Genomic DNA, 20,028 nt, shown 5'->3' with positions numbered 1-20,028 from the left:
TATCAATTTTACATTTTCATCACCCAGAAAGAACTTCCCGGACAGCAGTCATTCTGTATTCTCCCTTCCCCTCAGCCATTGCCAAACACTAATCTACTTTCTGTATGGATTTTCCACTTAAGACCTTTCATATATAAGGGAAACATATAACATGTAGCCTTTTGTGATTGTCTTCTTTCACTTAGCAGATTTTCAAGGACTACGCTCTCTTTTAAAATTATCAGTGTATCAACCGTAGATATAGTTTAAAAATAAGACGAAAAAACCCATAATCCCATTCTAATAGTCATTATCATACTTTTATTTTTTCCCCTCTGAAGGTGCATTTTCATCTTATTGGAAAACAGATGGAGAGCGACCCTCGCTCCCACCACGACCCCACGAATCCCGCGCCACCGGACTCCCAGCCTCCCAAAGCCCGGACCAAGGGGAGCCGTGGCAGGGGAGGAAAAAGCGGCCCTGCCCCGCCCCTCCCCGCCGGCGCCTCACTGACGTCACTGCTCCGGGACGCAGACCCCCGCCCTCCTTCCCCGTCGCGGTTGCTTTGACAGAACGCGATGGCGGCGTCCGGGTCTGCCGGAGTACCGGCGACCGTGTCGGGAAAGCAAGAGTTTTACCAGCTTCTGAAGAACCTGATCAATCCAAGCTGTATGGTGCGGCGGCAGGCAGAGGAAATCTATGAAAATATCCCAGGTCTGTGTAAGACTACATTCCTCTTAGATGCCGTCAGAAATAGAAGAGCGGGTTATGAGGTGAGACAAATGGCTGCCGCCCTGCTACGACGGCTTTTGTCCTCTGGGTTTGAGGAAGTCTATCCAAATCTGCCTTCTGATGTTCAGAGGGACGTCAAGATTGAACTGATACTGGCTGTTAAGTTAGAAACACATGCTAGTATGAGGAAAAAACTTTGTGACATTTTTGCAGTGCTGGCCAGGAATTTGATAGATGAGGATGGCACTAACCACTGGCCTGAAGGTCTGAAGTTCCTTGTTGATTCAATCTACTCTAAAAATGTGGTTCTATGGGAAGTTGCACTTCACGTTTTCTGGCACTTTCCGGGGATTTTTGGGAACCAGGAGCGGCACGATTTGGATATCATCAAACGGTTGTTGGACCAGTGTATTCAAGATCAAGAACATCCAGCAATCAGGACATTATCTGCTAGAGCTGCAGCTGCATTTGTACTTGCTAATGAGAATAATATTGGTCTTTTCAAAGACTTTGCAGACTTGCTTCCTGGAATCTTACAGGCTGTGAATGATTCATGCTACCAGGATGATGATTCAGTGCTAGAATCCCTTGTGGAGATTGCAGATACTGTACCTAAATATTTGGGTCCTTATTTAGAAGATACTCTGCAACTGAGTCTAAAGTTATGTGGAGACTCTAGACTTAGTAATCTGCAACGCCAGCTGGCACTTGAAGTAATAGTGACCTTGTCTGAAACTGCCACCCCAATGTTGAAAAAACATACAAATATTATTGCACAGGCAGTTCCTCATATATTAGCAATGATGGTTGATCTACAAGATGACGAGGACTGGGTAAATGCTGATGAAATGGAAGAAGATGATTTTGACAGCAATGCAGTTGCTGCTGAGAGTGCATTAGACAGACTGGCTTGTGGGCTCGGTGGAAAACTTGTTTTACCAATGACTAAGGACCATATCATGCAGATGCTACAGAGCCCTGACTGGAAATACCGACATGCTGGATTAATGGCCTTATCTGCTATTGGAGAAGGATGCCATCAACAAATGGAATCAATTTTAGATGAAACAGTTAACTCTGTTTTGCTTTTTCTTCAGGATCCTCATCCAAGGGTGAGGGCAGCAGCCTGTACTACACTTGGACAGATGGCTACAGATTTTGCACCTAACTTCCAAAAGAAATTCCATGAAACTGTGATTGCAGCTCTGTTGCGTACTATGGAAAATCAAGGTAATCAGCGTGTACAGTCACATGCAGCTTCTGCACTTATTATTTTTATTGAAGACTGCCCCAAATCATTGCTGGTTCTATATTTGGATAGTATGGTAAGAAATCTACATTCCATCTTGGTGATTAAACTTCAAGAGTTGATTCGCAATGGAACTAAGTTGGCCTTAGAACAGCTTGTGACAACCATTGCCTCAGTTGCAGATACAATAGAAGAAAAATTTGTACCATACTATGATATATTTATGCCCTCACTAAAGCATACTGTTGAGCTTGCTGTTCAAAAGGAACTCAAACTTCTGAAAGGAAAGACTATTGAATGCATTAGCCATGTTGGTCTTGCTGTTGGTAAGGAAAAATTTATGCAAGATGCATCAAATGTGATGCAGTTATTGTTGAAGACACAATCAGACTTAAATAATATGGAAGATGATGACCCTCAGACCTCTTACATGGTTTCAGCATGGGCTAGAATGTGTAAAATTCTTGGAAGTGATTTTCAACAGTACCTTCCACTGGTTATTGAGCCTCTTATTAAGACTGCTTCAGCTAAACCTGACGTTGCTCTCTTAGACACACAAGACGTGGAGAATATGAGTGATGATGATGGATGGCAATTTGTAAATCTTGGAGACCAGCAAAGTTTTGGAATTAAAACTTCAGGACTTGAAGCAAAAGCAACTGCTTGCCAGATGTTGGTTTATTATGCTAAGGAGTTAAGAGAAGGATTTGTGGACTATACAGAACAAGTTGTAAAACTGATGGTTCCTTTATTGAAATTTTATTTCCATGACAATGTTCGAGTGGCAGCTGCAGAGTCCTTGCCTTTTCTCCTGGAATGTGCAAGAATTCGTGGGCCAGAGTATCTTGCACAGATGTGGCAATTCATATGTGATCCCTTAATCAAGGCTATTGGGACTGAACCTGATACAGATGTACTCTCAGAAATAATGAATTCTTTTGCAAAATCCATTGAAGTAATGGGAGATGGGTGCCTTAATGATGAACACTTGGAAGAACTGGGAGAAATACTGAAAGCAAAACTTGAAGGGCACTTTAAAAACCAAGAACTAAGACAGGTTAAAAGACAGGAAGAAAACTATGATCAACAGGTTGAAATGTCTCTGCAAGATGAGGATGAATGTGATGTTTATATTCTGACCAAAGTATCAGATATTTTGCACTCATTATTTAGTACTTACAAGGAAAAGATTTTACCGTGGTTTGAACAGCTACTTCCATTAATTGTAAATCTAATTTGTTCTAATAGGCCGTGGCCAGACAGACAGTGGGGATTGTGCATATTTGATGATATCATAGAGCACTGCAGTCCAACCTCATTTAAATATGTTGAATATTTTCGGTGGCCAATGCTACTAAATATGCGAGACAACAACCCTGAAGTCAGGCAAGCTGCTGCTTATGGCCTGGGTGTTATGGCACAGTTTGGTGGAGATGATTATCGTTCTTTATGTTCAGAAGCTGTTCCGCTGCTGGTAAAAGTTATTAAGTGTGCAAATTCCAAAACCAAAAAAAATGTCATTGCTACAGAGAACTGTATCTCAGCAGTAGGGAAGATTTTGAGGTTTAAGCCTAACTGTGTAAATGTAGATGAAGTTCTTCCACACTGGTTGTCATGGCTTCCATTGCATGAGGATAAAGAGGAAGCTATTCAGACTTTGAGTTTTCTCTGTGACTTAATTGAAAGTAACCACCCCATTGTACTTGGTCCAAATAATTCCAATCTTCCAAAAATAATTAGTATAATTGCAGAAGGAAAAATTAATGAGACTATTAACTATGAAGATCCTTGTGCCAAACGCCTAGCTAATGTTGTACGTCAGGTACAGACTTCTGAAGAATTATGGTTGGAATGCATTTCCCATCTTGATGATGAGCAGCAGGAAGCCTTACAGGAATTGCTAAATTTTGCTTGAAGCACTTTAATATTACTTGAATGTCATCCCCCATAAAAGTAACTCCAAATAAGTGTTGTGAGTGGATTCCATTATGGTTGAGAGATCTGTTCTCTCCCTGCTAAGCAGTTTATATTCCTTCCCAGTGTTTCTCCATGATTAGTCAGTGTTATAGCCTCTGTTTACCTCGCATGTTTTATCAAACACAGACCTTGGTGATAACCTGTGCTTCTGTTGTCTTAAAATGTTTGTCGCCTATTCTCTATTTGATGTGAAGTATGTATGTTGTTGCTATTTGTCTAAATTCCTGATGCTGGGCAGGCAGTGTGCTTGGTGTTCAGGGTGTCGTGCTGCCTAACACAAGATGTTAAGAGTGCACAAAGATGGGATAGAAGAACTTCCAGGACAAACTCTTTGGAATTGTGAATGAAGAATATAGTGGCAGGCTTATTCCTCTATGATACTCCTAGTTTTCATAGTAATGGGAGGATACTGGTATTGGAAAAGTTTTGCGATACTGCAGAGGATGTGGCGAGTTTTCTCCATAATCAAAGAACTTTTTAATAATGTCCTCCTGAGGCTGAGACATATCCATATTCTAGTTCCCAAGGTGTCCAGCTGATAGTTAAGAGAACTTTAAAATCTTGGCCAGATCAGTCTGTCTTTTTTAACTTATCCAGGACCACAGGACTCTTCAAGGACTCTTAAGGACCACAGTTACTGTAAAGGGTATCCTGGTACATCTAACATTGGTAGCATATAACGTACTGTAATACAGTATTTGACAAAGAGTAAATGATTATTTGTGGGAGTCAATCACTGTTAGGTGTTTGAGAAGAATATTGCATTGTGTATGTATGCCATTTTTCCCTGCAAAGCGTTCAACAAGAGAAGCCCTGATTCAAAATGGGGCTTAAATTTCTATTTTGAAGAAACTCTTAGTTGTATAGTAGCATTAAAGAGAATTCAATTGTGATCATGAAAGGGAAGCAAAATTAATCTTTAAACATGAAAAAGAAAACAGCTTTGAGACAGCCATTGATTTAGCAGTAAGCGTGGATTCTAAGAAAACAGTTCTATAAATCTGGGGTTACTTATATTAATTACAATGTTGGTCTTTAATCTCAGGCTTTTTGTAGGGTAGAAAAAAAAGCTTTCTACTCAGCAAATTATTTATCCAGAATTTAAGAACAAATACATCTGTCATGGATTTCCTGGGGCTGTTATGAGTACTGTGTATGTAAAGTATTTAGTGAGTATTTAAGACCTAGTAAGTGCTTAATAAACGGTAGCTGTTACTGCTGTTGGTGTTTGTACCTCTTCTGTGTTCTCTTTTATGGTCTGGAATTCCTTTTACATTAAAATCTCCCTGTTTCCCCTCCTACTAGTTCATGAGCAGGCCATCTAGGCCACTGTGGACAGAGATACGAAATTGAGATTTTAAATATGTAATTCCTACACATTCCCTGCAATTATTTATTGTTAATGAAGGGAAAAAAAGAAAAGGACATTGTTGGGGTATAGTCATAATTTAAATAAGATTAAATTTAAAAGTATACATGAATAAATAGGAAAACCCCACCACAAAGTATCAATAGAGGTTTTCTATGGACGGTCTGATTGAAAGGCAGTTTTTCTTCTCATTTATCTGTACTTCCTAAAAGCTCAAAGACCTAATTTTACTTTCCTAATAGTTAAGATAGAAGTTAAGATAGAAGTATAGTCCATGGGGTCCCAAAGAGTCCACAGGGCTGAGCGACTTTCACTCATGGGCTCTGAGAGAGAATGCTGTAAATGCCTAATAAATTACAAATGTCTGATGAGGTAAGAGGAGATCTAGATAAACTAGATGATGGGTGTGTGTTTGTGTGGGGGGGGTTGTCAACACCCTAAAACCTTAAAAGCGTCCCCATTCAACTCTTACCTAAGACTGCTATCTAACATACTGGACCCCTCTACCCCTGCCCCCCCAAAAAGGAAAAAAGCTTTTTAGTTTTGAATTTATCAGTGCTTTAAAGGTCCACACTGATGGGAAGTAAAAGTCTTAAGAGTCAAAATATCCCAATCATTTTGTTATACATCTTTACTTTTAAAATGTTTACTTTCTAAAATTTTGATTTTGTATTCAAGTAATTCCACGTTTCAAGCAAGAGCGTCCTGTATAAGCAGAAAAAGGAATATGTGCATCTTTGAAAAAGAACGTGAGAAAATAGTAATATCTTCATTAAGGAACCGTTCGTTAGTTACTTTCTCCTCATTTTTAAGCAATATGTCAACTAATGGAATGATAACCTCTCTTCTTAAGACATTCCCTAAACAGTAATTTTAAAATGTGAGATTGAAAGGTCATGCCAACGACTGTTAAATGCTGCAGTTCTGATTTGAAATATTTGAAGACTAAGTCCCAAGGACTTTAAATAAGGTTCCATTCCCTTCCTTTACTCTTCTTAGCAGATGTCAAAAATTGAGAAGGTGGGGATGTTTTTTCATTATAACGGAAAACATGGGATTAATTTCCAAAACAGGAACTTATGTTAAGACTTGGGGACAGGAGTTTTAGAAATTCGAGTTCTACACATCTCTTTTTCTTTTGCATGTGAACATATGTTCCAATTAGTCGAGTTCTTGAACCTTTCTAAACTTTACAAAATGCCAATTCTACGTTGAAAAAATAGCAGTCACGGGGGGGAGGCAGTGTGCAAAGGGAAATTTTTAACAACAGGATAGGATTTACACTCGATGTCTACTTACAATTCACTTTCCATCAACGAAAGTTGTCTAGCAAGCGCCTGCAGGATTAATTTTAGCTTTTAGCGCTAATTGGTGTCTCGCGGAACAACTATCCTCTTAGCACAGCCAACTTCTAAAACCCTTTCAGCCTCCCACTCAGGAGGTGGCGAGCAAAGCCCGGCGGCCGCTTTGCTTCTCTCTTCACTCCGCCCCTTCCAGTTGGCTACAAACTGATGACATCATTGCTCCGCGCAACCTACCAGGCCTCAGGGTCTGAAGCTGAGACGAAGTCCTGGCTTTCACGTAGCGGTACGTGAGGTGGGGGGTGGTAGTGTTCTACTACGCATGCTCACCGTCGACGGCGACGGTGCCTCTTTCTTTGCTTTTTTCCACAGCTCGCCCCAACCTGGAGAGCCGGGGCAGGGGGGGGGGCTGAGTGCCCTCCCCCTTCTCTCCCGGCCCCTCCTCTTCCCCCCGCCCAGTAGGGCTTCTAACTGACAGTTGTCGCCAGGCCCGGTCCTCGCGCCGCCTCCTCCTGCCTGGGTCCCCCGCAGGTAGAGAGGGGCGGGAGGGGGTGTGAGGGAGAGAAGGAGGAGCCCGAGCCGCGGTGGCCCGGCGTTTCGGCGCCCTCCGGGGAGGCTAGAGAAAAAGCCCACTTTCCTCCTCGCCCCCTCCCTGCCTTCAGGCCGGCCCGGGAGGGGGTGGGGCGCGGAGGCCAAGCCAGGCCTGGCGGGTTAAGAGCGGCCGGGCGGGGCGCGAAGGGGTGAGGCAGGCTAGGGCCGTGCGCGCGCGCCGCCGCCGGGGGGAGGGGAGAGGAGGGCACCTAGGCTCTCCTCTTCTCTCCCCCCTCCCCCGCGCCCCATGTAACCCCGCCCCGCCGGCGGCAAGCTCGAGACCCCCGCGCGCACCGAGCCGAGCCGGCGGCTGAGGAGAGCGAGGCCCGATGCGGCTGAGGCTGCGCGACGCCCCTGAGCCCTGAGGAAGCGGTCCGCGCTCACGCGTGCCCCGGCGCCTCGAGCGGCCCCTGCACACCGCCCAACCTGGGCCTGCCGGAGGCATGAGCGTGCCGGGGAAGCCGGGGGAGATGAAGCCGGCCGGAGAAGAGGAGCGGCCGCTGCCGGCGGCCGAGGAAGAGGACGACGACGAGTTGGTGGCAGCGGCCCCGGCCTCACGGCCGACCCGAAGGAGTGCCTCCTCGAGGGAGGACGCGGACGACGACGAAGAGGAGGAGGCGATGGTGGTCGGGGGCGGTGGCTGCAAGGAGCAGGAGCTGACCTACGAGCTGCAGCAGGGCTACCGCATCCTGGGCGAGTTCCTGCAGGAGAAGCACCGAGGCCTCACCGCCCCATTCCTCCAGCCCTTGGGGGGCGTTGCCACCAGGGAACAGGAGGCGGCCGAGGGGCCGCGCGGCGGAGGCCGGGGCAGTCGCGCCCTCCCGCAGCAGCCCGGTCAGGGCATGTGTCTGCTGAAGATGGAGGAGAAGTTCGCCAGCGGCCAGTACGGGGGCATCACCGAGTTCGTGGCGGACTTCAGGTTGATGCTGGAGACGTGCTACCGCCAGCATGGAGTGGACCACTGGATCTCCAAACAGGGCCAGAAGCTGGAGATGATGCTGGAGCAGAAGTTGGCGCTTCTTTCTCGGTGAGTGAGCCCAGTTCCCGGCGGGACTGACGGACTGACACAAACACACCCTCGCACGTGTCCGAGGATGGGTTGGGCCAGGGGCCGGGGGGCGTCGCTGATAGGTGCTGAGTCAGAACCCCGGGAGGAGGAGCAGTGCTGGGCGGGGGCCCGCAGGGGTGTGGTGGGTGTGGGCCGAAAGAACCCCACGCCCAGGCGGGAAAGAACCAGACAAGAAAGCCGAGAACCGAGCGCTGAAGAGCAGGTAAAGTTTGTGGAAGTAAAGTGAAAAGGTGCCCGTAGGAAGAATTACAGGAGTAGGGAGAGAAAAAGTTTTAGTGGGATGGAAGTTGGCTTTTCAACTTTTATTAGACAGTTTTGGCAAGAAAATTTTAAACGTGTTTGGAATGAAATATCATTAGAAATTTATTTTGGCGCTTGTAAAAGCTGGTTTCAAACTTAAGGTTATATCGTTTTAGTATTCAGCTCGGTCATTGGAGATGTATAGTGTTATTAAGTGGTTAACAGTTACTGTGGCATATTCTTGGTTTTTTCTCTCCGCTTCATCTGAGAGGACTGAATTTGGTATCAACACAAACATTTTAATATGCTTAGGATGTTGGTATTCTTTCTCCCAGAAGTCATAGGCAGGTCAGGTGGCTCGACGCTCTCTCGTGCACTCTAGGTAGGTGGGTGAGAGGGTGAGTGGGTGTGTGCGCCCTCGGTACACTCCAGGTGGGTGGGTGTGCTTAGTCGCTCAGTAGTGTCCGACTCTTCGCGACGCCATTGACTGTACCCCGCCCGGTCCTCTGTCCATGGGGATTCTTCAGGCAAGAATACTGGAGTGGGTTGCCTTGCCCTCCTCACACTTTAGGTATACTCCACCCGTATATCTACTCAATTATTTTTCCTTTGTAAGAAGTGATAATGTAACACAGGAGGCTACCAAAATAAACATATTAATTTATATCTCTGTGATTGATAGGAGTCAATTGAATTTCTCTAGCGGAAATTCGTCAGGAATAAAAAAGTAATTGAAAGTTGTTGGAAATTGTGGTTGAAAGTGATCCAGTTATTTGACCTTTTACTAGAGGAAGTGAACTTGCAAATCACTCTACCTTTTTGGCCTCAGTTTCCTCATCTATAAAATGAGGATAATGACAGTACCTGATTAATGGGGTTGCTGTTTATTAAATGCATTAATAAATGTAAAGTCGAATGTGCCAGTCCCATATAGTTAGCTCAAGATAAGTTTTAACCATTATAATACTAGTAGTGGTAGTTGAATAAAATGAATATTCTCATATCTGAAACTGGGACGTGTGCGAGTACTTTTATCCAAAAGCACCTGAAAAGTTGTGTTAACTTTTCTGTCCTTGATTTATAGTTGTAGTTTTAAAATAATCTAATCTGTCGCTGGCTTCCAGTTACGCTGTTTTCGAGACTACCAGTGACTTCTTTCACTGAAAACAATGGTTAACTTAGTGCTTGACTCATTAGGGCGGCTCTGTTTAAGGAACCTCTTCTTGAATCTTTTTCTAATACTGAATTATTTGGTAATAGAATAATTCACAAATTTGTATATTACTTTTAATACTTTAGTGGTGTTTTGTGTAGTGTGTTTGTTACCCTTGTCTTCACAGTGTTTCATAGCTACGACTCACATAAGAAAAAGTCCATTCACTTTATTTTTAAGTAGTAAAGTATATTCCAAGTTGAAGTCACAAGATTTTAGATGTGGAAGAAGCTAAAGTGTTTATCTAGTCCAAGCATCTAGTTTTACAGATTAGAAACAGGGATTTAGGGAATTCCCTTGTGGTCCAGTAGCTAAGACTCTGTGCTACTGATACAGGGGGGCTGGGTTTGATCCCTGGTTAGGGAACTAGATCCCACATGCCACAACTAAGACTCTATGCAGCCAAATAAATAAAAATAAATGTTTAAAAAAAAAAAAAGAAACAGGGATTTAGAATGAGGCTATGATCTAACAGCATCCATACTTAAAATATTCTTTTGTTTATAAACATAATAATTATTTCTGATGTTCTTAGTCCAGGAGAGATAAAATTCTTGCAGTTTAGTAGTAAATAGTAACATGATGATCTCAAAGAGATAATTAAGGCTTTTTGAGTGCCTCACTTTTTTTGTATTTGATATGTACAAACATTTTGTAAATAATAGGTTTGACAAACCACAGTTGTAGATCTAGGAAATCATTTCTTTTTCTGTACTAACCTAAAATCCGAGTCATTAATAAATGCTTTGAGTGAGCACCACTTCAAGAAAAGCATAGATTATAACTGTTTGGTATGCAATTAGAATATATAGATGCTCCAGAAAAATACTCTATTATAATGGGCTGTCCATGTGACTGTGATTTTCAGCAAATAGATGATTCAGATACCTTATTTCTAAATAAGTGATTTATCATATTTTAGTAATAAAAAACACTTAGATATTAAATTTGTTCTCTTTTGTCTTCTCATATGTATTTGTAAGATACTGAATTAACCCTTATTTTCAAATTTAAGGAGAATTTTACAGCTGCTTCATATATTACTGAGCAAGAAATGAGGTATATCAGATAGAGAGGGTGTCACATTATTGCAGAGCAGTCCAGTAGCATGTACCTTGGGCAGATTGTATAACTTGAATCTCAGTGTTTTCATCTGTGCTTTGAAAGTATTGATTGCACAAATGTGTATCTTTCAGATCTAGACATTCAGATATCAAAAGAGAGGTTTTCTACTCTTTTAAGTGGTATATAGTTGAGTAGGGGAAAAGACACTTAAAAACACTGATGATTCTACAATATAATGGAGTTAAAAGGCATAGAGAAGCTTATACTTGAACTATTTCTTAAAGAAGTTGAAGATTGCTTCTGGATTTTCTTAGAGGGTTTGAGAGAAACATTCCAGAATATTGAACTACAGTGAATGCAAGGCATGGGATAGCAAGGTGTTTCTGGGAACTACAGGTACTTCCTCTGGCTACAGTATGGTCTCCAGAATAGTGTCTGCTTTTCAGCAGGTATGCAGGATGATCAACTGGGGAGAAGAAAGAAAACATTACAACATTAGTATATTTTATTTTTATTTTATCCTGTTAACATTTCTAAATTTTTTGGTTTGTGTCTTATGTTTATGATAGCACTACATGTATATGATTTACAAATTACATTTTATCATAATGTAATTATATTGGTAATATATAACAATATGTTTTATATATATAATATTTGTGATAGAACTACGACTAAGACTAACATTTCTAGTCTCACAGTTAGATATTTTAGAAAGGATCTCATTTATGTATCTGAGGCAACTGAGGGCTTCCTAGATGGCGCTAATGGTAAAGAATCCACCTGCCAGTGCAGGAGACTCCAGAGATATGGTTCAATCTCTGGGCTGGGAAGATCCTCTGGAGTAGGAAATGGCAACCAACTCCAGTGTTCTTGCCTGGAAAATCCAATGGATAGAGGAGCCTGGTGGGCTACAGTCCATGGGGTCACAGAGAGTCAGACTTAACTGAACACGCCCACACACCCACGAGGGAAATAGCAATTAGCATTAAGGAATAGGGAGAAAATCATCTAATAAGTGGAAAGGAATAGAAAATACTTAATAAGAAGTTATGCCTAATAAGAATTTTTGCCTCTTCTGAATTTTAAATTATATTTTTGAATGCTTTTAAATTTTAAAGTATTTTTGAAAGTTTTAAGAGTGTTGCCATGTAGTTTTAATAAGTTACAATTACAGAATAGGCATCACTAGTGACCCCAACAGAGCTGAATTTGAAGTTTTAGTTTTGGCCATTTAAAATAATATTTTGGTGAAAATAAGCTTGAACATGATATATCCTTGTTGATTTCTGAGTTAAGTTGCTGTTAGAGGCACATATAATGGGTTATTTTTTTTTTAAAGGCTCCCTTAAAATATAGGTAAAGATAACTTAGTTTTGTAATTGCTTTTTAGTCAGACATGAACATACAAAAGCATCATTATGAAGCCTCAGAAATTTGAAAACAGAGGTTTCCAAGTACAAGTAGTAACTGAACTACATATGGATTTTGTACATTGATTTTAATCTCCTTCTTAGTTAAATTTGAAATTTGTTGGCTTGCTTATTCTCAGCTAAGATCAAAACCCAGAAATTAACTGGGGATTTTAACAAGGCGTTTCTTATTCCCTAGTAGTTCAACTCCCACTGGAATGTGTAATTCTATCTTTTTTTATGTAAATCTTTAAAAATTGAATACCTTTGGTAATAGAATCTGGGTTTACTTCTTGTTCAGAATTATAGAATGTTAGTGCTTGATACGCCATGTAGTTCAATTTATTATTCTTTTTTAAAAAAGTGCTGTTTAAGAAGATTTAGAAAATGTTTTAAGTGCAGTGATAAAAGGATGAAGGAAGAATTTCAACTAACAAGACATTTTTTGAGCTCCTGCTTTGTTCTGTGACTTAAGGGACAGTTGGACAGTTTTGGCCCAAGAGGTTTACATACACAGTTATGGTAAAGGGTTAAAATATGTTAAAACTGATTTTCAGACATGATCCATTGTCAAAACACCTGGAAGTCATGGGGCTGTTTACAGTGCATCCTGAGATATCGATATACTTAGTTGTATGATTTTTTGCTAAGGGATAAAAAAGGCTTAAAACAAATTATGGGAGGAAACCCTTAATGATGAGATTCTGCTGAGCTCCTCAGATTTTTCTCCCTACAAACTGGGAAGACATAATCATTTTTGGATTTTTGGTGGTATATGTTGGTTTTGATGCAGTCGAAAATCTGCATCTAACTTGACCCTGCGTAGACCCTCCATATATTTTGTTGTTCTGTCACTCGGTCATATCTGACTCTTTGGGACCCCATGGATTGCAGCACGCCAGGCTTCCCTGTCCTTCACGGTCTTCCGAAGTTTGCTCAAACTGATGTCCATTGAGTCGGTGATGCCATGCAACCATCTCTTCCTCTATCATCCACTTTTCCTCCTGCCCTCAATCTTTCTCAGCATCAGGGTCTTTTCCAGTGAGTCGGCTCTTCTCATCCGGTGGCTATAGTATTGGAGCTTCAGCTTCAGCATCAGTCCTTCCAATGAGTATTCAGGGTTGATTTCCTTTAGGATTGATTGGTTTGGTCTCGTTGCTGTCCAAGGGACTCTCAGGAGTCTTCTCCAGCACCACAGTTCAGATGCATGTACTTGGTTCCTCTCTATCGGGGGTTCTGAATCTGCAGATTCAACCAGCTGAATCCAACTGAGGACCGTGTAGTGCTGTAGTATTTACTGTTGAAAAAGATCTGTGTTTAAGTGGACTCAAGCAGTTAAAACATCTGTTGTTCAAGGATTAACTATATATTCTAAGGGTGCATTCTTTGAGGACTACTTTGTTATAGAGTTTATTATTGAGCTTTATTATAGAGTTTTATAAAAGTACAGAGGAGGGATCAACTACTCGAAGGAGGTGGGAAAGCTGGAATTGAAAAAAATACTTTGTTAGATTTTATTTTAGAGGTCATAATTTTGAAAGGTGAGTAGACTATTGATAGGTGAAGTTGAAGAGTTCATGGAAGAATTATTTGACCTATCCTATGATGTAGTTTGTGAAGCCCTGTGGTTACAATGATAAACATGACTTTATCCCTTACTTAAAGATGGTACGTAAACAAACAATTACATGTATGGAGGCAGAAGAGGGTATATTGCGGAGGAGTGGTTTATATCCAGTGGTTGGTTAGTGTATAGAATGATGAGATCCTGTAGTGGCAGATAAGTCTAGAAAGATAAGCTGGGACTAATTATGGCGGATTCGTTCAAAAAGACCCTGATGCTGGGAAAGATTGATGGCGAAAGGAGAGCGGGGGTGACAGAGGGTCAGATGGTTAGATAGTATCACCGACTCATTGGGCAAGAATTTGAGCAAACTCAGGGAGATAGTGAAGGACAGGGAAGCCTGGTGTGCTGCAGTCCATGGGGGTCACAAAGAGTCAGACATGACTTAGCGACTGAACAACAGCAACAGTAATTATGGAGGACCTTGATTGCTTGCTAAGGAATTTATAATGTAGGTATTGTGGATTCATCACAGTTTTTAGCTAAGGGAGTGACATGATTGTACTACTATTTTAAGGTTTGAAGGCTAAAATGGAAGAAGAGAGAATGAAGGAAACCTATTAAAAGGCTTTTGAGTTAATACCATCAAAAAATAATAAGCAGTAGAAATAAATTGGTGGATAAAGCTATAAGAGAAGTAAATTCTGCAAGTAAAAGTAGTACAGTAACAAGCTACTGGATGTGGGTGTGATGGAGAGGATGATGTCCAAAATATGAATAAATTTGAGCCCAAGTGACGGTGATGTTGAGGGAATGTGAAAGGAGGCATGCATTTGAAGATACGCAGCTGAGAATTATTAGAAGGCTGAATACGGAGCTCAGAAGTGACTTGTGCTAGATTAGAGGTGTTTAATTAGGAATTAACCTGCAAAAGGAGAATGGTTGAAGAAATGGGAGGGAATAAGATTGCCCAGGATAGAGTCTAGTAAAAATATAAGGGGATCCAAGACAGAACCTTGTGTAAGGATTTGTCTTCAATTTGGAAAGATTAGAAAAATATAATTAAAGTGTGTATAATTTTATATTAAAAGTTGAAATGCTTAATTGAGAAAAGGCAGTTAATGAAGCTGAAAAGAGTTTATTCTGGAATAAATAAGGGCTTCGCTGGTGTCTCAGTGGTAAAGAATCTGCCTGCCAATGCAAGATAACACAATTTATGTCCCTGGTCCAGGAAGATCCCACATGCCATGAAGCAGCTAATAAGCCTCTGCACCAAAAAAAAAAAACAAAACGTTGTGGAATAAATAAAAGGTATCAGTTGGAATATAGTAAAGTTACAGGCTTTAGTATTTTAGGGGATTTTGTTCCATTTGAAAATGATTTAGATATAATACAGTAAAAAAAATGCCCTAATAGACTGTAAGGTGTTTTGCCTCAAAGTTTGTTTCTCATTGTATTTGTGCCCTTGTAATTATTTTTATTTCTAAGAAAAAAAAAGTAGAGCAAGGGTAATAAATCATGTTTTTGGAGAGAAGATTATGTTCTTTTTGTATTTGTGTTTTAGCTCTCCAATGATCTCTAGGTTCTCTCCACAAGAGTAGAGAACAAATAATAGCTGTTTTCATTTCCAAGGAGCTTCCATAATAATATGAATCTTTAAAATGTATTTTAAATTACTTGAAGAGGTTGTTCTTCTTCTTTTTTAATGGGAAGCACTAATAAACCCCAGTGGTGGTATTATCTGATAACCAAGCCCTTTGTTACATCATCTTCCACTTGGGACCAGTGAATGTTCCACAATTAATTGTGCTTAAAATCAAGATATTAAATACATACACTTTGAAAAAAAAGACTTATGAAAACCAATAAAGTGTTAATAGTGGTTATTCATTTTGCTTTTAAAATTTTCTTTATGTCAGATTTTCTGTGATAAGCAGATTACTTTTATAGTTAATAAAAGATTATATTTAAAGGAAATTAGAATCTACAACTTTGAAAAGAATTGGGTTAAAAATATGTATTATCAGAGTTGTAAGACAGTACAGTCATGTTAGATGCTGTAACTGGGTGGTGTGACTGTGGGTGATTAATTTTCCCGTCCACTTTATACTTTTTTTTTTTTTACAATATGTGCATGCATGCTAAGTTGCTTCAGTCACGTCTAATTCTGCAATCCCATGTACTGTTGCCCGTCAGGCTCCTCTGTCCATGGAATTCTGCAGGCAAGAATACTGGAGTGGGTTGCCATGCCCTCCTCCAGGAGATCTTCCGGACCCAGGGATCAAACCTGTGTCTCTTACGTCTCCTGCGCTGGCAGGCAGGTTATTTTACTACTAGCACCACCTGGGAATCCCTGATCGTGTGTTATTGTTGTTCCTTTTTATAATATCTTTTTTTTTTCTTCTTTTTTTTGAACCCCCTTCCCACCTCCCTATAATATCATTCAAAATATAAAATCTTCAGATTTTGTAGGTGCAGTTTGAAATGCTTGAAATAGCTAGTACTAAGAACTCATTTCAAGCTTTCATATTTAAAGCTTTTGAGTAGAGCCATCTGAATGTACCTTCATACAAAAATAACTCTTCTGATAGCTTGTTTTATATCTCTTCAACGGTAGTATATCTGGAGATTCAGGCTTGTTCATTTCTCTCTAGGCATCCCTCTAAAAGATAAAGAAAGATGAGAATACAGATTGAGATAAACTAGTTTAAGGTGAAACTACCTCTTGTTATACTTTGTAAGTACTACTTTATTAATGTTGCTCTTTTGTGGAAGTTTAAGCCTTCTAAGTTACAATCAGTGAAAAAAATTTTGCCAGGATATAATTGCAGAAAGTATTTGAACTACTATTTAGCACATGAAGTGTTTTGGAGAGCTTCTCTTTCCAAAAGATAGCCCCCTTTCTCCTTCAGATATGTCTCATCTGCTAGACATAAGGTTTCTTTCAAATGGTAACATGCCGTTTTATAATTACTACAGTTTAAGTTTGCAAAATTTAAATGTAAATAGTTTGGTTTCAGTTCTACAATTTATACTAACCTAGTACGTTGACATTTATGGTAATGATGTATGTACATTTTCAGTTTTTTAAGGTTGAGATTAGAAAGAAAATCTCTCTTACAAAATGTGCATGCAGGTAGAATATTGGAATTACTTTCCCTGCGGCATTTCATGCTTTATGTTCTTAAACTTGTTTTCAATTTCAGTGGTAGCTTACTTAACAAATGCAGTAAGGTACACCAAGATTCTGCTAAATATATAATTCCTAGTGAATTCAGGGTCTGTTCTTGTGTCTTCATAAAATAAGAACAAATCCATTTCATTTGGCACTGAGGAGAGAAACAGATCATTTCAAAAACTTATATTACATAGAAGTGTTTCCCCATAGACATAAGTGTGGATTGTTTCCATGTTCGCCCACGAGCCCAATTTTTAACATGTGAGTTACTAAAATTGGAAGATAAAAATATTAAAATATAATCCGTAAACAAAATAGAAGGCATATTTTATATCTATCTTCAAATACTTGTGCTTGAGGAAAAGCAAGTTTAAATTTGACTCTTCGCACAGATAAGCTCATTTTCTGTCTCCCTCACTTTCTACTCTGTTGCTACCTTATATGCAAGTCTTTCCCTCTGTCTGGTCAGTATGTATCCTTTCTTAACCTTCTTTGTCTTCCTTCATAGCATTTATTGCAGCCTAATGTATAATATGATTTAATTATATATATTTTTCTCCTGTCTCACTAGAATATAAAACTTATGCAGGCAGGGACTTTTTCTGCTTGACTTGTTACTATTGACTTCTATAAATGTTAATTGAAAATTAAGTAGTAGGTAGCTATAAGTTGTACCGGTCATTTTAAAAGGTTTTGGGGCTGTGCCTCTCAAAGAGTATTTCCTAAATCACCAGCATTAGAATTGTGTTAAAGGCAGAGACCTTGGCCCCAGAATAGCATACTTAAATCTGTTAACCCAGTATCTCAGGGTGGGGATAAGGAAGCTACATTTTTAATAAACTCCTAAATGATTTTAATGCAAAATAAAGTTCCAGGACTGATAACTTCAGGATATAGTAACACTGTTTCATGACTGATTTCACCTCAGAATTTGAAATTTCTTTCATTGAAGTATTTTTTTTTAATCACTGCTTTTATACTTGTCAGCCTTTAGGCAGAATGAAGGGAAGGTAGGAGAGAATTAAGAAGCAGATTTCATATAGTCATGTGTTCTGTGAAATACATAGAGCTTGAAGAAGTGGTAACAAGTGAGGGATAGTGTTGGGGGAGGGCTGGGGACACAGGATACTAGGTGTTTGCATTTCTATTCCTTTGAAAAAGAATGGAGAGACCTTGAAAGTCACATGTTTATCATAGAATATTACACAGAGCAATCTCTAATTTAGAATTAAAATATTCTATGAGTAATTCCTGTGTTAAATAGTACCAGAATTTTTAAAAGCCTGAAATTAAAGATCCAAGATTCTATTCCTGTCACTTTTATGCATTTAAGCCTATTTGTGTGATCTTACATCAAAAATCAGCTGTGGATAGTAATGGTATTCTTTGTGTTTCTTATTTGATTTTGGGGAGCAATGAAAAGAGATCTAGGTTAGCTGTCATAGCTTTGCTCTGCACTATATCAGGCAAAGTAATGTACTAGTTGACCTTATAGTCTTTTATTTTTTAAATTTTGTATTTCTCTTTTATAGTTCAGTTTGAGTTCCAAGCCTTTATGATATTTAAAAATTAGAGTTCTAAAACCCCCTACCCCATACTGTATGCAGAAGTGTGTGTGGGACTGTGGACTGGTGCCTACATTTTATCTAGGGAGAGGGTACAAAACTTTTTATTAAGTCAGCAGAGGAGCACAGACCAAAAAAAAGTTAAGAAGTGTAATTTTAAGACACAGAATTAACAAACATTCAATAAGTTATGATGATGTTTGGTTAAAGTATAGCAAATTCCAATTAAATGAAGGAAGAATTAGGCTTTTAACAGAAATAACAGAATTTGAATAGTACCTGAAGATAGTCTTACATTATGCCTGTGTTTATACTATTTGGTGTTCAGAGAGACTTGTTTATTAAATAGTAGTTTTGCTCTGCATTAAATTGAGAGGAAAAATGTTTTAGAAATAGCCCCCTTGGTATTCTAGAACTCTGAAAGCGTTAACATATGACTTACTGTACTGAAGATGTCTTAACTTTGGGAGTAAAGTGAGTTTAATTCTGGTTTTGCCACCAACACTTGTGTTGAACTAGACATTGACTTTCTCTGGAATTCAGTTTCCAGTTGTTGCCATCAATGTCATCAAATTCAGTGCAATTTCAAAACATCAGGAGTGTCTTCTTCTCTTTTTTCTATGTCTAGTAAAATCCTAATTATTGTCTGAGGCTCAGCTCTGATTTTACCTCCTCTATGAAGTCTGATACAGATTTATTTTTTCACTGCATTCCATGATTCTTCACTTTGCATTTGGTTATAACACTTAAAAATTGTATGGTAGTTATGTGTCTGTCTGTATTGTGATATTAATTGGTAATTCTTCAGTTAATGAAATAAATGAGCTTATCAAAATCAAATAAATGCTCAGTTATATCAAGTCAGAATTGCTGCTTTTTAAAAAATATTCAGCAAAATTGTTATCTCATAAGGAGAATTGCACAATTTCTTCCTCCTCTGTTTCAGCTTGAGTTAGGTATATTCCTCTGTTCTTAGCCCACTTTTTGTATTCATATGATTTGTATTGAAGTTTTTGAATATCATGATATTGAAGCTATCTGTTTGCCCCACCAAGTTTAAGATTTTCTGATGCTTTTGTATTTCTAGAAACCAGCTCTTCAAGGGCAGAGAAACTCAGCATATATTTAATTAAGTTGAATTCAGATACCATATCCTCTCTTGAAGGATGGCTACAATAGATAAAAGCATGATAGAAGGTAGTGTGTGGTTAATGTAGAAAGATGGGTAATGTTCCTTACAGTCAACATATATTTACAATGCTTATTATTTGATTGGCAGTGTAGAGGGGTTCAAGGTGAAAATGGAAAGATGAAAGCTGATAAACTGAGTTGATGTGGAGGTCTTTCCAGGCAACAAGAATAGCATACTCCAAGGTGCAGAGCAACAAAGTCACTGTATGTAGTTAGGGAATGGTCAGTAGTTTAGTTTGGCTAGAGTGCTAGTTATATATAGAAAAGTAATGACAGCTGTGACTGAAAGAGCCAGACTATGGAGCCAGATCTTAAAGGGTCTGACATGCTGTG

At 39.6% G+C, this 20,028-nt stretch overlaps 2 protein-coding genes across 7 annotated transcripts in view; both read left to right on the top strand.

The window, feature by feature from the left end:
* The first annotated feature begins 541 nt into the window (after window positions 1-541).
* RANBP6 (RAN binding protein 6) lies at window positions 542-5,158 on the top strand. Of its 3 annotated transcripts, none has more exons than XM_043486483.1 (2): window positions 542-693; window positions 1,809-5,158. In XM_043486483.1, the coding sequence occupies exons 1-2, from the start codon at window positions 558-560 to the stop codon at window positions 1,877-1,879; spliced, it is 207 nt and encodes a 68-aa protein (XP_043342418.1). In that variant the 5' UTR covers window positions 542-557; the 3' UTR covers window positions 1,880-5,158. The 3 variants fall into 3 exon arrangements, with proteins under 3 accessions (XP_043342418.1, XP_043342417.1, XP_043342416.1); XM_043486482.1 differs by having other exon boundaries at window positions 542-752; XM_043486481.1 differs by having other exon boundaries at window positions 542-5,158.
* A 144-nt stretch (window positions 5,159-5,302) lies between these two features.
* Window positions 5,303-20,028, top strand: part of KIAA2026 (KIAA2026 ortholog) — a 104,951-nt gene continuing 90,225 nt past the window's right edge. For 3 of the 4 annotated variants that reach the window (XM_043486478.1, XM_043486477.1, XM_043486476.1), the window contains exon 1: window positions 5,303-8,225. In XM_043486478.1, coding sequence (XP_043342413.1) covers window positions 7,642-8,225 — 584 coding nt within the window. In that variant the 5' untranslated portion in view covers window positions 5,303-7,641. Of the gene's footprint in view, window positions 8,226-8,388; window positions 8,470-20,028 lie in introns of those variants that run through there. The other variant, XM_043486480.1, reaches the window with a different exon arrangement.

Source organism: Cervus canadensis, chromosome 14, assembly GCF_019320065.1.
Source record: "Cervus canadensis isolate Bull #8, Minnesota chromosome 14, ASM1932006v1, whole genome shotgun sequence".
NCBI classification, from domain to species: domain Eukaryota; kingdom Metazoa; phylum Chordata; class Mammalia; order Artiodactyla; family Cervidae; genus Cervus; species Cervus canadensis.
This window is presented reverse-complemented; position numbering and strand designations above follow the sequence as displayed.

Coding starts and splice junctions, on each gene's coding strand:
- RANBP6 (XM_043486481.1), top strand. CDS start 558: ATGGCGGCGTCCGGGTCTGCCGGAGTACCGGCGACCGTGTCGGGAAAG.